Source organism: Malus sylvestris, chromosome 1 (assembly GCF_916048215.2).
Source record: "Malus sylvestris chromosome 1, drMalSylv7.2, whole genome shotgun sequence".
NCBI classification, from domain to species: Eukaryota; Viridiplantae; Streptophyta; class Magnoliopsida; order Rosales; family Rosaceae; genus Malus; species Malus sylvestris.
The window spans coordinates 13,859,034-13,877,240 of NC_062260.1; the positions used below are offsets into that span (position 1 = coordinate 13,859,034).

The 18,207-nt window shown below is 37.6% G+C and overlaps 2 protein-coding genes, 1 long non-coding RNA gene and 1 pseudogene across 20 annotated transcripts in view; 2 read left to right on the plus strand and 2 right to left on the minus strand.

Annotated features, from left to right (window-relative positions):
- Nucleotides 1-1,208: 1,208 nt before the first annotated feature.
- LOC126631790 (acyl-CoA hydrolase 2-like) lies at nucleotides 1,209-11,967 on the minus strand (annotated as a pseudogene).
- LOC126632008 (uncharacterized) lies at nucleotides 3,413-8,578 on the plus strand. Its single transcript, XR_007626537.1, has 2 exons — nucleotides 3,413-3,495; nucleotides 8,460-8,578. It is a non-coding gene; the product is annotated as an uncharacterized LOC126632008 (long non-coding RNA).
- Nucleotides 11,968-12,001: 34 nt separating the features above from the next.
- LOC126631610 (uncharacterized) lies at nucleotides 12,002-15,458 on the plus strand. Of its 2 annotated transcripts, none has more exons than XM_050301742.1 (6): nucleotides 12,002-12,085; nucleotides 12,964-13,671; nucleotides 13,892-13,950; nucleotides 14,090-14,218; nucleotides 14,362-14,497; nucleotides 14,620-15,458. In XM_050301742.1, the coding sequence occupies exons 2-6, from the start codon at nucleotides 12,970-12,972 to the stop codon at nucleotides 14,938-14,940; spliced, it is 1,347 nt and encodes a 448-aa protein (XP_050157699.1). In that variant the 5' UTR covers nucleotides 12,002-12,085; nucleotides 12,964-12,969; the 3' UTR covers nucleotides 14,941-15,458. The 2 variants fall into 2 exon arrangements, with proteins under 2 accessions (XP_050157699.1, XP_050157694.1); XM_050301737.1 differs by lacking the exon at nucleotides 12,002-12,085 and adding an exon at nucleotides 12,092-12,529.
- The window catches only part of LOC126631438 (beta-amylase 2, chloroplastic-like), a 109,147-nt gene continuing 106,178 nt past the window's right edge, over nucleotides 15,239-18,207 (minus strand). For all 17 annotated transcript variants that reach the window (XM_050301581.1, XM_050301584.1, XM_050301569.1 and 14 more), the window contains 7 exons: nucleotides 17,877-18,080; nucleotides 17,382-17,576; nucleotides 16,983-17,147; nucleotides 16,639-16,899; nucleotides 16,113-16,331; nucleotides 15,700-15,919; nucleotides 15,239-15,491 (listed from right to left, as the gene is read on the minus strand). In XM_050301581.1, the coding sequence (XP_050157538.1) occupies nucleotides 15,454-15,491; nucleotides 15,700-15,919; nucleotides 16,113-16,331; nucleotides 16,639-16,899; nucleotides 16,983-17,147; nucleotides 17,382-17,576; nucleotides 17,877-18,080 (1,302 nt within the window). In that variant the 3' untranslated portion in view covers nucleotides 15,239-15,453. The remainder of the gene's footprint in view (nucleotides 15,492-15,699; nucleotides 15,920-16,112; nucleotides 16,332-16,638; nucleotides 16,900-16,982; nucleotides 17,148-17,381; nucleotides 17,577-17,876; nucleotides 18,081-18,207) is intronic.

Sequence of the window (18,207 nt, forward strand, 5' to 3'; positions counted from 1 at the left end):
GAATGTTGGTTGATCCAACGGTCCAATTGATCATGGCCGTCAAAGAACGTGTTTATTATTTATTTTTGGGTAAAAAGGCGGCAAGTTGAAAACATGGAACAAGTTAACAAGTCTCTAACAATTTATTAAAAAAATGTAAAATAAAAGTTAATTATTTTCTATCTAAGTGTCTAAGTGAGAGTCATGGCTTTGACAGCTAGGCAGGTCTAGGCAAACTTTTTTAATTTGAAACAACTAGGGATTAATTTGGGAGCCAACTATCTAGGCGGGTATTTTTAGAACAATGATAATATCATAGAGAATGAAGATGATATTTCACTAGAACTTTTAGGCTATTATTTTCGGAACCATATCTCCTCCGGACCCAAATAAACAGAGCCTAAGGATCAAATGATGCGCGCCGTTGAAGTTTGATCCAACGGCTACAAAACAGGGGGCCCCTCTAAAAGTTATAATAATTGTAGCCGTTGGATCAAATTTCAACGGTCTGGATCATTTGATCCTTAGGCTTAGTTTATTTGGGTCTGGCAGGGATCCGGTTCCATTATTTTCTACACGACTGCAAAGGAAGATGACAATGTTAGCAACCCCGTACACTGCTACATCTCAATTAAGGGTGGAATATTTTGAAAAGAGATCCTCTCCAGATCCCTTCCTTTTAATCCACCAAATCAGAGAATCTGTGCCATTGAAATTTGATCAACGGCTGAAGTTATTATAACTTTTAAAGTGGATCCTTGTTTATAGCCGTTGCATCAAATGTCAATAGCACAGATTCTCTGATTTGGTGATTAGGAAAAAGGGATCCGGATCCCTTTTCGAAAATTTTATCATATTATCGTATCAATCATATTACCAACTGTATCCTACTAATTTTGTGCCAAATTGATAATGGGACGGTAATTGTACCATACCGAATATAAATAGTATGGTAATGGTACCCACAATCATTACTCACGGTATTATGTATCGTACCGAATATCTGTATATATATAATATATTATATATAAATAAATAACAGTATAATACAATGTATTTAGACTCTCAAATCTATCCGTGTATAATATATGCATTTAAGCTATATATATATATATTACATTTTTATATTAAATGCATATAATATAGAGTAATTAAAAAAATCATTTTAATTTTAATTCTCTAATTTTCTGATATTAATGAATGGTACCCAATATATACAACACATGTGATAAAAGATCTTTAACGGATTATCTGTACTTATAATTGACCCTTCTCGACGTTTTCGTACAATAACATTTGCCCCAATGAACATAATCTAATGTCATTGCGCTCCACGGTGAAATTACTCAAGACACTTGAGCTTAAAGGTGCATGACACAACAAGCTGCCATCAAAACATACATAAACTTTAGGGTCTAATTGGCCTATTTAGGGACTCTTGAGTCAATGATACAACAAGCTGCCATCAAAACATACATAAACTTTAGTTCATCACACAATGCTTCGACAGATGCAAACCAACAGCAATGAGAGACGGGCGGTACATAACAGTCGATACCTCTCCGTTTCTGTAAAACATTTGGCCCAAAACAAATCCATGCGTGTCGTAGGCAATGGGACTCACCATCTGTCGACAAAACTTATGCATGGGCATTTTAAGTTTTTAACGAAACTGACTACACATAAGAGCAAGGCATATTGGGACATACCACATACAGTAACCAGTCATCAGCTCTAACCGGCCGGTGAAACCACATCCTGGGAGAATATTTGAAAACACTGTATGTTCAATACATTTTTTTATCATTCTCAACTCAATGACCCCAGCTCTGCGGTAAAAAAAAAGTGACAAACGCATGGTCCAAACTAACGCTACTCAACTTAACCCCAGCTCTGCGGTGCGGATTCAGACTAACATTGAGAACATCAAATCTGAAGCATATGCTACAACACATCTGGAAATCAATCTTACAAAAATAATTAATGTATATAAAGCAATCAATCATACAGGAAACAATCACCATATCTGCAAATCAACATTCAGTTAAATAACTATCCTATAGTAACCCATGATGGAAGCACGTGATATTTTACTTCGGTTTAGTTTCATCATCAATGCAATTACTAAGTGTGATAGGTACTCACAAATCATAGATAACCAGATATCTGAATGTCAGCTCATAGATAAAATGGGTGCATATCTATGCAAAGCCTGATCGTCTGAAAGTTTTCCTTTTGCTCTAAACCAGAACCTCAAACTGAAATATCACTGAATTCTACTTAGATATGTACAAAACAGAGAGAGAGAGAGAGAGAGAGAGAGAGAGAGAGAGAGAGAGAGAGAGATCATAGCAAGCAAACCTTGGTGGGGATTTAGTCTGAGCGGTTGATCTATAAGCCAAGGCACAAATTTCATTGCAGCTGCCTTGATTTGATATGTCCTGATTCAACCAGTCACAAAAATAAATTATATAACTTTTTTCATCAGCTATCAAAAAACTGAAAGTTCCAGAAAACAAAGTTTTGATAGAAGTTATAAAAATTGATCACTAACAAAAGTATAAACCCTTGAATTACACTTTTATAAACCTTAAGATAGTTGTTTAGTTCTGCTACATGAAACCTAATAATATAATATAAACAGTTAACATCTTTTCCAAAAAAAATTATCAACAAAAGTTTTCATGATACATAATCAGAAAGGTCTTCCGTTCAAAACCAATCTCTCTGGAACAAAACTAAATCCAGCAGACACTACATTTTTTGCAAGCCAATAACGAACATCCACTCAAGAAATTTCAATCCGGATTGAGCATCTATCCAACTTAGATTGAGCATCTATCCAGACGTCCAACTTAGAGACCGGTCCAAATCAAGATATTTGTTGTGCATGTTTCCCCCTAAGCACAGACGTTTTATTCCATGGAAAGTCCAGATCCATGAACCAACCCCTCTAATTTGTTGAACAAATGAGAAGGGGGCGTTATTGTATCTGGCCCGATATTCTTTTGTGCAGCTACAGCCCTAAAATACATAGCTGTGTGACAGTGTCCAGTACACTAAAAGTACAGTTTGTATGGAAGTCCCAACTGAACTCCACAATACCAAAAAAATGGGAAGAAAAAAGAAACAAAATGGGTATATTACAAGCTTAATTTTTAACAATATCTTACCTTGGAAGATGCGGATCAAGCAAACGTTTTTCATGTAGTTCTTCCATCGACAGAAGCTGTTATGGATCAACAGTTCAGTATTTGCAACCACCGTACAAAATTGTTAAAAAATAAGCAAGAAAATGTTACCGTATCTGGAACAGGCACAGATGGCATTGTTGCTTGCTGGTGGACAGACCCTTCTTCTTTCTGTAAAACAAATACAACCAATTTTACCATCAATAGGTGACGCTGCAACAGTAGCTGCCACTTTAGCATACTGTCAACTAAAAGCAGCCATGAGTATTGGATGGCTAGTGAAGTTAGGCTAGTCAACTTTCTTTATGTAAATTAGGCAAGTTAGGTAAGTTAGTCAAGTTAGGCAAGTTAGGCAAAGTTAGGTTTTATGTCTTCTTTCTTTCCCTATATATATGTTCATCTTGTAATGAGAAAATTATCAAATAAATCAAGGAATTAACTCTATTTTGGCATGGTATCAGAGCCATTGTGATCCAAAAAGAGTTTCTATTCTGATTCACTTACTGGCACTACTGCCATCTACCCAATAAGACCTGTTATTCTGCAGGTCTTCTACTTTCATACCAATCCAATCTTACTCTTTTTCATTTGGCCATATTTGCCAACATTATTACCCATATCCAGCTTGTTAACCATACATATTCCGCTGCATCTTTTCCCATATTCTTCCCATTTACAGTATCTCTGCAAAACCCAGAAATCTTTCCACACAAAAAATATACTACCCAATACCCCATAAACCATACCCGTTGGAATCACCCAACAAATTTACCCATAACCTCTGAGGCAGTAATAATGGGTGACTCCAAGACCACTGTTTCAGCTACTGTTACTCAAAGTGATATGTCTCTACATATCACCCCAGACAAGTTGGATGGGTCCAACTATTCCTCATGGTCTCAAAGTGTCCGCATCTACATCACTGGCAGAGGTAAATGGTCTTATGTCAGTGGAACAAAAATGGCACCAGCAGAAGCTGATGCATTGTATGCTATATGGGAGGAAGAGAATGCCATGGTTCAATCTTGGTTACTCAACTCCATGACCAGAGATGTACGGGCCATTTTTCTCCGACTCTCTACTGCAAAAGATGTTTGGGATGCTGTTACCCAAACTTACTCAATTGAAAAAGATGCATCAAAGTTATACGAACTTCGCCGTCAAGCACTGGCGACTCGCCAGAATGGAGAACCTTTATCTGCATATTATGGTAAACTTCAGCAAACATGGCAAGAAATTGATTTCTTGCGTCCTGGTAAATTGAAGTGCGCTGATGATATTGCTACCCGAGAGACAGAAATTTCGGAAGAAAGATTGTATGATTTTCTGGCTGGTCTTGATCCTTATTTAGATCATGTTCGCAATCAAGTTTTGACTCAAACAACTCTGCCTTCTGTTCGTGCTGCTTATGCTCTTGTGAATGCTGAAGCAAGTAGGCAAACCATTATGTTGGTTGGCCCACAAGTGGAAGGATCCGCCATGGTAGCTGCTCCGTCTCGATTTCCCCGTGGAGTCTCCAATTCTCGATTAGGTGGATCCAAAACTACTGATACAAGGAAGTGTACTTATTGTGACAAGGATAAGCATACTAGAGACACTTGCTTCAAGCTGCATGGATATCCTGATTGGTGGGTTCAAAAGAAGGAAAATCAAAAGGAAGGCATTGGTGGATCACAAGCACACTTGACACCAAAGCCTTCCATACCTCGGGTGGATCAATCTGCTCACTTAGTTTCTCCTACTACTGCTTCTACTTCCTTAGTCGATGCAGGTAACTTTGGTTTTGCCTTGAACACTACAATTGTTCCTCCCAATAAACCTTGGATCATTGATTCAGGGGCTTCTGACCACATGACCAATGACTCTACATGGTTTGTTTCTCACACTACTCCACCTTTAAATACCGTTAAAGTTGCTAACGGTATTTCTACTCCAGTGCTTGGAGCAGGCTCCATCTCATTAACACCAGGCTTATCTCTCTCATCTGTTTTACATGTTCCTAATCTTTCCCACAATTTGCTTTCCATTGGTAAACTTACAAATCAACTAAACTGTCTTGCCATCTTTTCTCCTACCCATTGTTGGTTTCAGGATATTCGAACGAAAGCATTGATTGGTCATGGTAGAGAGAGGGGAGGTCTATACTACTTGGACTTACCACCAGATTGTGAGAAGACAAGTTACAGTTGTCAAGTGGAGGCCAAACAATTTGAAGCTTCTGAAAAAATTTGGTTATGGCACAAAAGATTGGGATACCCTTCCTTTCAGTACCTGCAATATCTATTCCCTTCTTTATTTTCTAAAGTCAAGGTTTCTGATTTCCATTGTGAAACTTGCATTCTTTCTAAAAATCATCGTGTCTCATTTCCTTTAAGTTCCCATAAAAGTAATGTTCCTTTCTCTCTTATTCATTCTGATGTTTGGGGACCATTTCATATTCCTACTTATACTGGTGCTAAATACTTTGTCTCTTTCATTGATGACTGCACTCGAGTTTCTTGGGTATACTTACTCAAAAATAAGAGTGAGGTTATGACTATTTTTCCAATCTTTCATCAAATGATTCAAACCCAATTTCATGCTAAAATTCAAGTTGTTCGATCTGACAATGGGAAAGAATATTTGAATTATGGACTTGGAACATTTTTTCAACAACACGGTATCATTCATCAAACATCTTGTCCACATACTCCTCAACAGAACGGTATAGCAGAACGTAAAAATCGTCATCTCTTGGATGTGGCTCGCTCTTTATGTTCTGCTATGCACGTTCCTAAACGTTTTTGGGGTGATGCCATTCACACAGCTGTTTTTCTTATCAATCGCATGCCATCACGTGTTCTCCAATTTCAAACACCTATCCAGACCCTTTCCCAATATCATTCTCTTCCTTCACTCCTTCATATTCCTCCAAAAGTGTTTGGTTGTGTCTGCTATGTTCACGTCCCCATGCAAAATCGTGATAAGTTGGATCCTAGAGCCATCAAATGTGTGTTTATTGGCTATTCTGCTACTCAGAAAGGGTATCGATGTTACTATCCTCCCACTGGGAAATTTTTTGTCTCTATGGATGTTACCTTTCGGGAACACGAGGCATTTTTTTCAAAAGAAGATTTGGCCACTTCTCTTCAGGGGGAGATATGGAGTAAGGAGGAAGAGAAGTTGCCGCTTGACATTGGTGGTACGCATTTTTTAGATGAACACTTGTCTGATGTCGGTGATTTGCCTAATGATGAGGCACAAGGTGAAAAAATATTGAAGGTGTATGAGAGGACAAGAAAAAAGGGAGATAAAGAAAAAAGGGATGATGAGATAGACCACCCACAGACAGATCCCCACATTGACCAACTCTCTGACCAATCAGCTGCTACTCGTACGAATTATCCTGAGGTAACCACTCATTCTCCCTCTCTTCAGCCTACTATATTTGATGAGTCCAATCATGAGATTTCATTAAGTGATGATCCAAATGATTCAAATGAACCACATCATGAGTCTCAGGGTTCTCGTTATCCTATTCGAGAAAATCGAGGGATACCCCCTGTTCGTTATGGTCATTCTTCTACAAAGGGTATTCAATATCCTATATCTAATTTTGTTTCATCTCATCGCTTGTCAGACTCTTATATATCTTTTGCAAACCAATTGTCATCAGTCTCAGTTCCTAATAAGTTACAGGATGCTCTTAAAGATCCAAAATGGAAAAAGGCTATGATTGAAGAGATGGAAGGGCTTCGAAAAAACTCCACTTGGGAACTGGTTGCACTTCCTGAAGGCAAGAAACCTGTTGGGTGTAGATGGGTGTTCACAGTAAAGCATAAAGCTGATGGTTCAGTGAAAAGGTACAAGGCTAGACTGGTAGCCAAAGGTTATACTCAAACCTATGGCATTGATTATCAGGAGACATTTGCTCCGGTAGCAAAGATCAACACTATCAGGGTTCTTATGTCATTGGCAGCAAATCTAGGGTGGCCTCTACGACAGTTTGATGTAAAAAATGCATTTTTACATGGAGACTTGGATGAAGAGGTATACATGGATCTTCCTCCAGGATTCACTACCACTTGCGATATTGGCAAAGTATGCAGGTTAAGAAAGTCCTTGTATGGATTGAAACAATCACCAAGGGCATGGTTTGGCAGGTTCGCTCAATCAATGAGAAGTTATGGGTTCAAGCAAACTCAAGCTGACCATACCTTATTTCTTAAGCATGATAGAGGTAAACTTACAGCCTTAATTGTTTATGTGGATGATATGGTGGTTACAGGTAATGATGTCGAGGAAATTCAAAAACTTCAAAAGTATCTAGCCAAGGAATTTGAAATGAAGGACTTGGGTACTCTGAAATATTTCTTGGGTATTGAAGTTGCAAGATCAAAGCATGACATTTTTCTTTCTCAAAAGAAATATGTTATAGACTTATTAACTGAGACTGGGATGTTAGCTTGTAAACCTGCAGACACACCAATTGAGCAAAACCATAGATTGGGAGACTATCATGATCAAGTTCCGGCTAACAAGGAAAGGTACCAAAGATTAGTTGGGAGGTTGATTTATTTGTCTCATACACGACCTGACATAGCCTATGCTGTAAGTGTAGTGAGTCAATTTATGCACAGGCCAAGCGAAGCCCACATGGATGTTGTACAACGTATTCTCAGGTATTTGAAGTCTGCCCCTGGAAAAGGCTTGATGTTTTCCAATCATGGACATCAAGAAGTTGAAGGGTACACTGATGCAGATTGGGCTGGGTCAGTAACTGATCGCAGATCGACTTCTGGATACTTTACATTTGTTGGAGGAAATCTAGTTACTTGGCGCAGTAAGAAGCAACATGTAGTGGCTAGATCCAGTGCCGAAGCTGAATTTAGAGGTATGGCACATGGTGTGCAAGAATTGTTATGGCTCAGGACTTTGTTGAGAGAATTAGGCTTTAATTCTGCAAAGCCATCAAAACTTTATTGTGATAACAAAGCTGCCATTAGCATTGCTCATAATCCAGTTCAACATGATCGTACTAAACATGTTGAAGTGGATAGGCACTTTATTAAGGAAAGGTTGGTTGATGGTACCATTAACTTGCCTTATGTGAAGAGTGATGACCAGCTAGCAGATATTTTAACAAAGGCAGTGTCAAGTAGGATTTTCCATCTTTCACTCAGCAAGTTGGGCATTCGAGATATTTACGCACCAACTTGAGGGGGAGTGTCAACTAAAAGCAGCCATGAGTATTGGATGGCTAGTGAAGTTAGGCTAGTCAACTTTCTTTAGGTAAGTTAGGCAAGTTAGGTAAGTTAGGCAAGTTAGGCAAGTTAGGCAAAGTTAGGTTTTATGTCTTCTTTCTTTCCCTATATATATGTTCATCTTGTAATGAGAAAATTATCAAATAAATCAAGGAATTAACTCTATTTTGGCACATACATTGAAGGAAAGAAAATGAATAATACTTCTTAGGGAACAAGATTTTATCAGGTTATCCATACAAATTTAAAAGGCATATCCAATCTCTGTTTACCATATTAAGACATGGTTCATAAGCTTTTAGCAATCTGATTAACAAATATTGATCAATACTTGACCTCTACCCACTTTGATATGCATTTAAAGTGCACAGGTATTAATGACAAGCAAAGTTAATAACCAAGAGACTGTTATCAGATCATTTGTAAAGTGTCTAAACAAATGGTTACTTTAAATGATGCAAGTAACGTGAATATGTTAATCCCCTTTTGTATTGCATCAACTCTTTGAGTAGCAGAGCTCTTCCCATCACGCATTCTGTGAACTTGATATATAATTGGTGCTGCAAAAGCAATTTTCGTACATAACCAGAATACAGATAGATATACATACACATATTGCCTCTTATCTTAGGATTCTTATCCTTAGATGTTAGCTCATATACAAAGTACTTACTGTTAGAATCCCCAGCAAGCAGAAAATGTGCATGCACATATGGAGAAGTTTAAGACAATCAACAGTTTTCGTTGCTGCAGCTAATGCCTGCACTTTATAAGCTATATTAGAACGCATACGCTACTTTAAATGAATCCCAAGCCACGATCAAATTTATTTCTGTGTCTCAATGAACTCAAAACTATATCAATGACAGAACAATCAATTTGAGTTGCAGATACAGTTATGAAGCAGAAACATAATACAGGTAAATAAAATTGGGGAAACAAATTTTGCATTATTTAATAGATAAAACAAACTTGGTTTCCCACTGAACATAAACATTTGAACAAATATAAAGCACCCCTGTAATATTTACATAATCAAGTTGACAACTCAATAAACAATGGGTGTTTAATTGAATATTAATATTCCAACAAATATAAAACACTGGCAGACTATTGTTACAAAGATAAAGGCAATCAAGGTCAGACAAGTGTGGAGACAATCTTTGTGCACTTAATAAGGATGATATGTACTTTTTGGTCCTTTAATTTTTACACAGAATTAGGAAGCTTATTGTATCATGCATGCAAGTTCAAGTTCCACAGTCCATCACAATATTTCATTTCTTTCACTACATCAACTGTGCATTCATTGAGAAACATTCAGTAGAAAAATATTAAAGGGGAAGAGAAAAAGTTACTTAATCATGCCTGTCCAACTAACTGCCTTCCAAAAACCTGTCCGAATTGTGGCGTATCCAGCAAAGTAATCCCTTGAAATATGTTTACCTTCAGGGGGGGGGGGGGGGGGGGGCAAAAAAGAATAGAATCTTATCAACTAAAACAATTCTTTATATATGCCCATATTACAAGTTTTCCTCAGAATATTCCAAAATGCAGTATATGGTTCTATTCAGAAAGAACAAAAATTCAGAATCACTTTACATCTGGCATATTCAGAGCAGAAATAAATGAACACGAGAAAAAATTTTGGTAGAAAAATACTTCAATTGGATCCAAATGCAATATATTCTCAACAAGAGAGCATGTCTTTTGAGCTTTATCAGCATTCCAGATTGATTTTGGCTGCAGCAGAGTGCAATTCTCATGGGCTAGCACCAAGCAAATCAGCTGCCAAAAGTAAGAACATGTCAGAAGCCACTGTTAGCATACATAAGACAGCATTTTAAAGGAAAATCTTGTGAGCTTGAGCAACCAGATAGTTTACGTTGTCACAGAGAAACAATAAAAGAGGATTGCAAAGTTGCACCTATCTATACCGCCCAATCTACTATTAAAGCCCAGGCTTGCGACTCATAATCTCTAAAAACAAAAATGAAAAATAAAAAGCTAATATATTACATTTACATTTCAACTACCTTGGATAAAGCAATCACATCGGCCTGATGTTCAATTGATGCAAAACCTGCAAAATTAACTTCACATTATACTTCCTTGATAATGGACTGTGACACTTATAATTCCCGCTACATATTACGAATCATAGGCCAATGCCTCACAATCTGTCATCCAAAAATCTTAAGTACAAAGATTCATCATTTATAGCCTAAACCAAAATACGACTTTATCCAAAGTAATTGATGACCACTACCTGTGTCTGGTTTCATGTCAATACCTCAACTTGTATCGCATCCAATTAAACTACAGTAACAACATACTGAACATGGAAATCCATGTACCATTTGACAATATCAAATAAAGCAATCTCTAAAGATCAGAAACAGACTGTAGAAAGTAGAAACCCTATCTCAAATCATATGCTTAAAAACAGTTAAAAAATTCTCAGTGCCCCACAAAAAGCGTATTGAGAAGTAACTAATTTCTTAATTTCAAAAACGGGAAAAATAAAAAATGAGTTCTCAGTTCTCACCATAACCAAAATAATCATATCGTTTCAATTTTAACTCGGGTCGATTTCCTTTCATCATCATTAGCAGAACAAGTAACTTCAGCCTGTGTAAGCAACGTACTGAATCAGACTCCAGCTCACCAACTTCCAATTCAACTAACCAACAAGTAATCAAATCAAACTAACCTCTCCTTCGAAGTAAACCCTGTCCCCAGTTTCGGCTTCGCGAACAACACACTTTCCACTTCCTACACACAAAAAAAGAACACACACAAAATCTTCACCACCATTACAAAAACTATACATACACAGTATTATATACGTATCTGCGCATAAAGTATAAAGATTTACTAATAGAAACTGACAGTAGTGTTTGACGATGACGAGCTTGACGATAACAATTAATATGCACAAACAAAAAAATTAAAAATTTAGAAATTTCCTATGGAAAAAAAAAATTACACTTTGAACTCTTTAATAGGGAATCAGTAACAATTTGCACAAAAACAACCCTCAATTGTTAAGTTGATATATCAAGGTAACCGCCATTTTTTCTACGTGACACTTCATGTTCTCAATGTTTGCTTACATAAAAATTGGTGTCATGAATTTATGTATGCAGCCATCCCATAATTAACTTTATTAACTGAGAACTCGTTTAGAAGTGCATTTAAAATGATTAAATATGTTTTTTGTGAAACTATTTTTGAAACTGATCCTTAATAAAAATTTAAGTGCATCTTGGAAAAACACTTTAAGTACTTTATGCAAGAAACACATATATGTAGTTTCTTCCAAAAGGACCCAAAATCAATTTCTTAAAAAACGATTTCAATCATTTTAAAAATATTCCTAAACGAATATTGAGTTTGCTAACCCATACGTTCCAATGTAGGAAATTATCCTTCATGATTGGAGATGGCCTCACTCGCCCGACTTGCACTCGAATTTCAAACCACAAAACCTAAGATTAGCCAAGGCCCAAATCATCTTCCAAAAGAAAATTATAAAAATTGAAAGAAAAAATAAATAAAAAATAAAAATAAAAAGCGAGTGATAGAGGTCATACAAGGGGTTGTGGAATAAAAGCATTTGGGAGAGTAGATTCTTGAAGCTAACTCAAAAGAAATGAGTTTGACTTGCAGGTACGACCTCTAGCCCAGCACAAATTCTACATTCCTCCATCTCTCTTCTCTGTTTCTGTATCTGTATTTTCTAATCTTTTATTTTAAATTCATACACACAGATGTATAATACAAGTCCTCTACATCTCAGTGCAACCACAATCCATATTTAGCACAGTAGAGATTACCACTTTTCTAATCCCAATCCCCTAAAATCCTATTCAGGAAACCCCATCTTCTTATACCATATATATTCCATTTCATATTTCCAGAACTGGGTTTTAGCTACTTAATGATCCTCTGTGGTGGGTTTTCTCGAAGAACCTTAAAAGCATGAATCCTTAGTCTGTCCTTCCTATTACAAAATTTCAATACATGGGTTTTGTTCAGTCCCAGTTTTCCACATATGGGATTTGAATCCTTTGATGCATATTGGAAGCTCATGCACTTTGAGCTTTAATACATGTAATATTTCTGATACTTGATTCATCCATTTAGTTTCTGCTTAACTGTTGATGTTTTAGTAAAGAATGTTTCTTTGTTTAATTTATTAGTAGAAATTGAAATTTGATACCATAATCCGCTTGAAAACCTTGAACTTTGGGCATCTTAGTTCCCACTTTTTTTTTGTTCAGTTGGTATCTGGATATATTTTCTGTCAATCTGCCCTGAAATTCAACTATATTTTAGAACCTAGGTGAGTTTTCACCCAAATATAGTGTTCAATTTCGATTTCGCATTTATAATTTGCTTTAATCTATACCCAAATGTGTAGCTGTTGAACTGTGCCAACCCAATGCAGTAATTGTTTGCTTAGTTTCAATGTTGTAATGGTTTGCTTACTAGTTTTTTCGTGATTTCCCATCGAGTTCTTGATATTTGCTTACATTGCTTCATAGGCGTCCATGTCAATCTGCTGTGGGATTCCTATCCTTGAGTCTGTATACTGTCTGGCATGTGCCCGTTGGGTGTGGCTGAAATGCCTCTACACTGCAGGGCGCGAAAGTGAAAACTGGGGTCTGGCTACTGCTGAAGAATTTGAGCCTATCCCTCGTTTTTGTCGCCTAATTCTAGCCGTCTATGAGGAAGATCTTCGTAATCCTCTTTGGGCACCCCCCGGAGGTTATGGCCTTAATCCTGATTGGGTTATCTTACGGAAAGACTATGAAGAAACCCTTGGCCGTGTTCCTCCGTACTTTATATATCTTGATCACGATCATTCTGATATAGTCTTAGCAGTTAGGGGGCTCAATTTAGCTAAGGAAAATGATTATGCAGTTATGCTCGACAACAAACTTGGGCAGACAAAATTTGACGGTGGGTATGTCCACAATGGGCTGTTGAAAGCAGCAGAGTGGTTGTTTGATGCAGAGCATGAAATATTGAGGGAATTGGTAATGAAACATCCAAATTATACTGTGACATTTACTGGACATTCCCTTGGGGCTGGTGTGGTGGCATTGATGACGCTAGTGGCGCTTCAGAATCTGACTAAATTAGGAACTGAGAGGAAGAAGATTAGATGCTATGCTACGGCTCCTGCTAGATGCATGTCACTGAATCTGGCTGTGAGGTATGCAGATGTTATCAACTCTGTTGTACTTCAGGTAAGATTATGAGATTCCATTCGAGATATTTATTTTTTGTTCCTTGTAAAATAGGTGATATTTGCGCGACTTAATTCATTGCCTATGTTTTCTGGTGAAAATTGGTCAATAAGGCCGGCCACATAAATTGAATCAATGTTTTTCCCAGAGATTAGTATGCTTTTTGCCGATGGGTGTTATAGGTCCTCAGTGTTCTAATGTGGCTGTTATAATGAACCAGGATGATTTCTTACCTCGGATAACAACTGCTTTGGATAACTTGTTCAAATCACTTTTCTGGTAAAACATAGTACGTTTTTTTTTTTCGAACTTTCTTGCATTTGATAATTCATTGCAATGTATTACTGATATAATTTAGATTGTACCTGTGTTATCCTGCTGATATTCTAAATGAGGTTGCTTTCCTTCGTCTGCACAGTTTGCCATGTTTTCTTTGCACAATGTGCTTGAAGGAGACGTGCACACTGGAACAGAAGATGCTTACTGATCCAAAGAGATTATATGCACCTGGCCGTCTCTATCACATTGTTGAACGAAAGCCCTTCAGGTATATTAGGATGTTATGATATTTCAATTTCTATGCATTTCGATTGTGTTGTTAGATTTCAAATTGCATCGGCATGATGTGTTAACTGCTGGGGGAGGAATAGAACGAATTACAGACGCTGATTGGGAGGTTACTGGTTGCAGATTTGAAAGGTTTCCGCCAGTGGTGAAAACTGCTGTTCCTGTGGATGGGCGGTTTGAGCACATAGTTCTTTCTTGCAATGTTACTTCTGACCATGCCATAGTTTGGATAGAGAGAGAAGCACAAAAGGCTTTTGATGTTAGTCCTTAAATCCCCCATTACACTTCAAATTTCTTTAAGATTTAATGATAATCCCACCTAGATCTGAGATTCGTGTGCTTGTGGTTGTAACGATGTATTTGTTTTTCCCGTGATATCAGTTAATGGTTGAGAAAGACAAAATTATGGAAGTTCCAGCAAAGCAGAGGATGGAGCGACAAGTTTCCCTTGTTCGTGAACACAGCCAGGAGCACAAGGCAGCTCTTAGGAGAGCTGTAGCTTTGAATATCCCTCATGCCTACTCTGATTCGCAGTATGGAACATTTGCATTCGTTGAAACTTTAGAGGGGAAGAATTCTGGAGGATCGAGTGGGGGAACTCCTTGTAAGGCATCATTCAAGATAAGGAGGGAAAGCTGGGATAATTTCGTAGAGCGGCTTTTCGATGTTGATGAGTCCGGTGACATGGTGTTCAAGAAGTAATAACTACGCCGAGAAAAGTAATTCTTTGATTCTTGTGAAGCATCCTCTATTGGGAAGTTCATGATTGTGTTCAGATTGATGTTGGTGAGAGGGAACGAGAGGCAGTACATGGAAGTGAAGCTGTGCATAAAACGTTGCGCTGCCATGTCATCGCTGATTGTATAAAAACCTCAATGATTACATTGAAGATAATCTGTGCTCATGATTTTGTTGATTGCCTTTCATTGCAAATATCATAGGGAGGCCGGCGGCCAATGGCTGCTAATGGTGGAGAAAGATGCAATTTCTGCAAGCAATGTTTTCTAAAAGCTATGAGGATTTTACATTTAAATTACTTGTACATATCAATCGCGATCGCTGTTCGAGTACAAAATAGTTGAATCTCGTCGTTAGCCACTGTCCTATCGACTAGTAAATTTTCCTTTTTCCTCTAAGAAAAGAAGATAATACACTAAACTGGACAAACCTCTTCCTTCAAGAGGAATTAATAAAGCACCAGCTGGGGAGACTTCATTATACTTTGCTATATACTTGGTCAACAACAGCTTCCCCTGCAGTGAAATTCATAGTTACAACTCATACCGAATCCAGAAAACACAAAAATGTGAACTGATTCTGATTTTTCTGTATTTTCGTTCTCCAATGTGGAGCAGTGTTTATATACGGAGATATTGTTGTTGGCATTTTCCATATTCTGGTACTAGATCAATAACGCATCAAATTGAATCAAGAATAATGCAGTGGTAAAAGCTGTCTTACCGTGCATTCTCTTAACGAATCGTTCAAATTCCATGAAGTTGTCTCTTTCCATTAGAAGTGGACTGAGCCTAAGGTAGGTAAAAGATGACAAATGCCTTCCATCTGGATCGGTCAAGGGCTTGGCATTATCCAATATCTTGTTGTAGCTGATACGATCATGACAAGCAAGAGCGTTCTCACTAGAAACTGGTAAGCAAACATCCCACGCAGCATTCAGCACCTGAAATAGTAGTTTACAATGTTAAATTTAAGATTTCACAACGTAAATGCATATACTTTTCAATTTAGGGTACTATTTTTCACAATGAATCCCAGTGAATTCCAATACAGACGGATTCTTAAGTGCTGAAGCTTGGATCAGAAAAGGCCACTTTAGAGTACATGATGAGGTTTCAGATAAATTTGATGCTTACTTGCCAAAATAAACCCTCAGAATCTCCCAGTGCCTCTTTGAAATCTTCATGCTGGTCTAACATGTGCAATTCAGTACATGCTAAGCTTAAAGTAGCTTCATGCTTCTTTAGCATCGTCACAATTGGAGAATAACCATCACGGTTGCATGGATTATAGAAGCCCGCAGTCAACTCAGCCGCATGACTGGCCGTCTTGTACCACCAGTGAAGACCTGATAGCTGCTTAACAATTAAAATATATCAAACTGACTGATCAATCCATAAACTAGCCAAATTACTTCTAAGGTTGCAAAATTTTCAACACTCAACAATATTAGGCCTGCATAACAATCTTCATATGTTCTAGATTAAACTTGAAACTTCAAATTCAACATGGATGGTTTTGCCTTCGGTATTATTTGAATTCTTTGGCACATCTTCAAAGTTAGTTCCTAATTGATTTTTCTATGGATTTTATCCTCTTTCAAATATCAGATTTCAAAAATTCATCTTTCGTGTATGTTCAAAATGATGGAAGCTAACCCACCTTTGCAGCAATGCAGGTTCCGTCGAAAGCTAACTTTGCTAGAGAAAGCACCCGATCACCATGATCAACTAAAACTCGAGAGTACCAATTAAGGAAGAACCTGCCATAGTAGCCATCATAATCACCGCCATCGGAAAAGAAACCGGTTTCATTTGGCCGGGAATTATAAGAACCTGCATTATCTGGACCTCTACCCCAGAAGGAGTGTCCCCTTGCTTCTGCTGCCTTCCTCAAACTTTTCAGCAAATACTGATCGTAACACTGCAATTTTTTAAATGCTCAGGCTGAGTAAATTGACAGACTCATTCACTTGTAAACCGATATAACATTATTCAGCAAGTTACCTGAAATTCACCGACACCGGGATACCGCCAACCATGCTTTACAGGACAAGATGGGTATCGCAATTCCCCACAAGGACCTAGTCCAACTTGAATCATGGAGATGTTACCATTTTTAAAGTACTCGTCAAACTCTACACGGAAGCTTCTCATGCAGTCAAAGTATACCTATATCAGTTAAAAATTAGCATTTTGACACTGAGTATATAGGACTACCCTTCAAAAATGGTACAATAATACTGAACAGCATTCTGTATATGGCATTAATGAAGTTTTCCACAGAAAAAGAAGTATATAGATTAACAGGTGCTAATGGTTTGACATACAAAGAGTTCAATTACCACCAATTTTAATTGCAAGCAGAAAGATTAAGGTATCATTCATCATATGTGACTGCAATACCTCAACAGCTGTCCGGCCTCTTAAAACTCGTTCCTTGTCAATTCCCCATGAAAGGCATTCAGGATTACGTCTTCCCTCTCTATCGGTGAAAAATATGTCAGGGTTGCTTCTACCAATTGCAACCACCCAATGAGGCAGTGGAACACATACATCATCACCAACATTGCCTCCACATTCATGAAATGACATCACAACCTTAAACACAGAAGTTGTCCGTCAGACCCACAATAAATTTCAGAAGAACTAACAAAAGAAGCCATGCCCAAATGATTACATAATCTCCAGACTTAGAGAGTGAATTCAGAGCATGAAAGGGAAGTGAGTTCCTTGGTTCCCACATTATAGAGAGAAATCTCAAAACTTTGCCAAGTATTACAGGAAAACCATAGTAAGAATAAAAATGATAACAAAGATGGCAAAACAATTAACCACATGTGTTGTTTATAAGCCCACTGAAAAAGCTTCTGCAAGTGAAAAAATGTATATAAAACAGACCTGTAGCTTCAGCTTAAGCTCGCACACCATCCGAAAGAGCCTCTTGTATCCATTCCAATTATACTCCTGTGGAGCATGTCCCTCTACTATTCCCCACCAGCAATCAACCATAATGCCATCTACACTAACTGATTTCAATACCCTTAGCTGCTTTAGTAGACCATCTGGATCAACCAGCTCACACTTCATGTTAATAACACCTAGCTGCCGCCAAATAAAAGACATGATACAGAGCATACAGATTAGAGACCAAGCTTAAAAACAACCGTTATTTATGAAGCAAAACTTGAACTCCTTGACATGGCAACCTCTAATGCAAGATATGGAATAG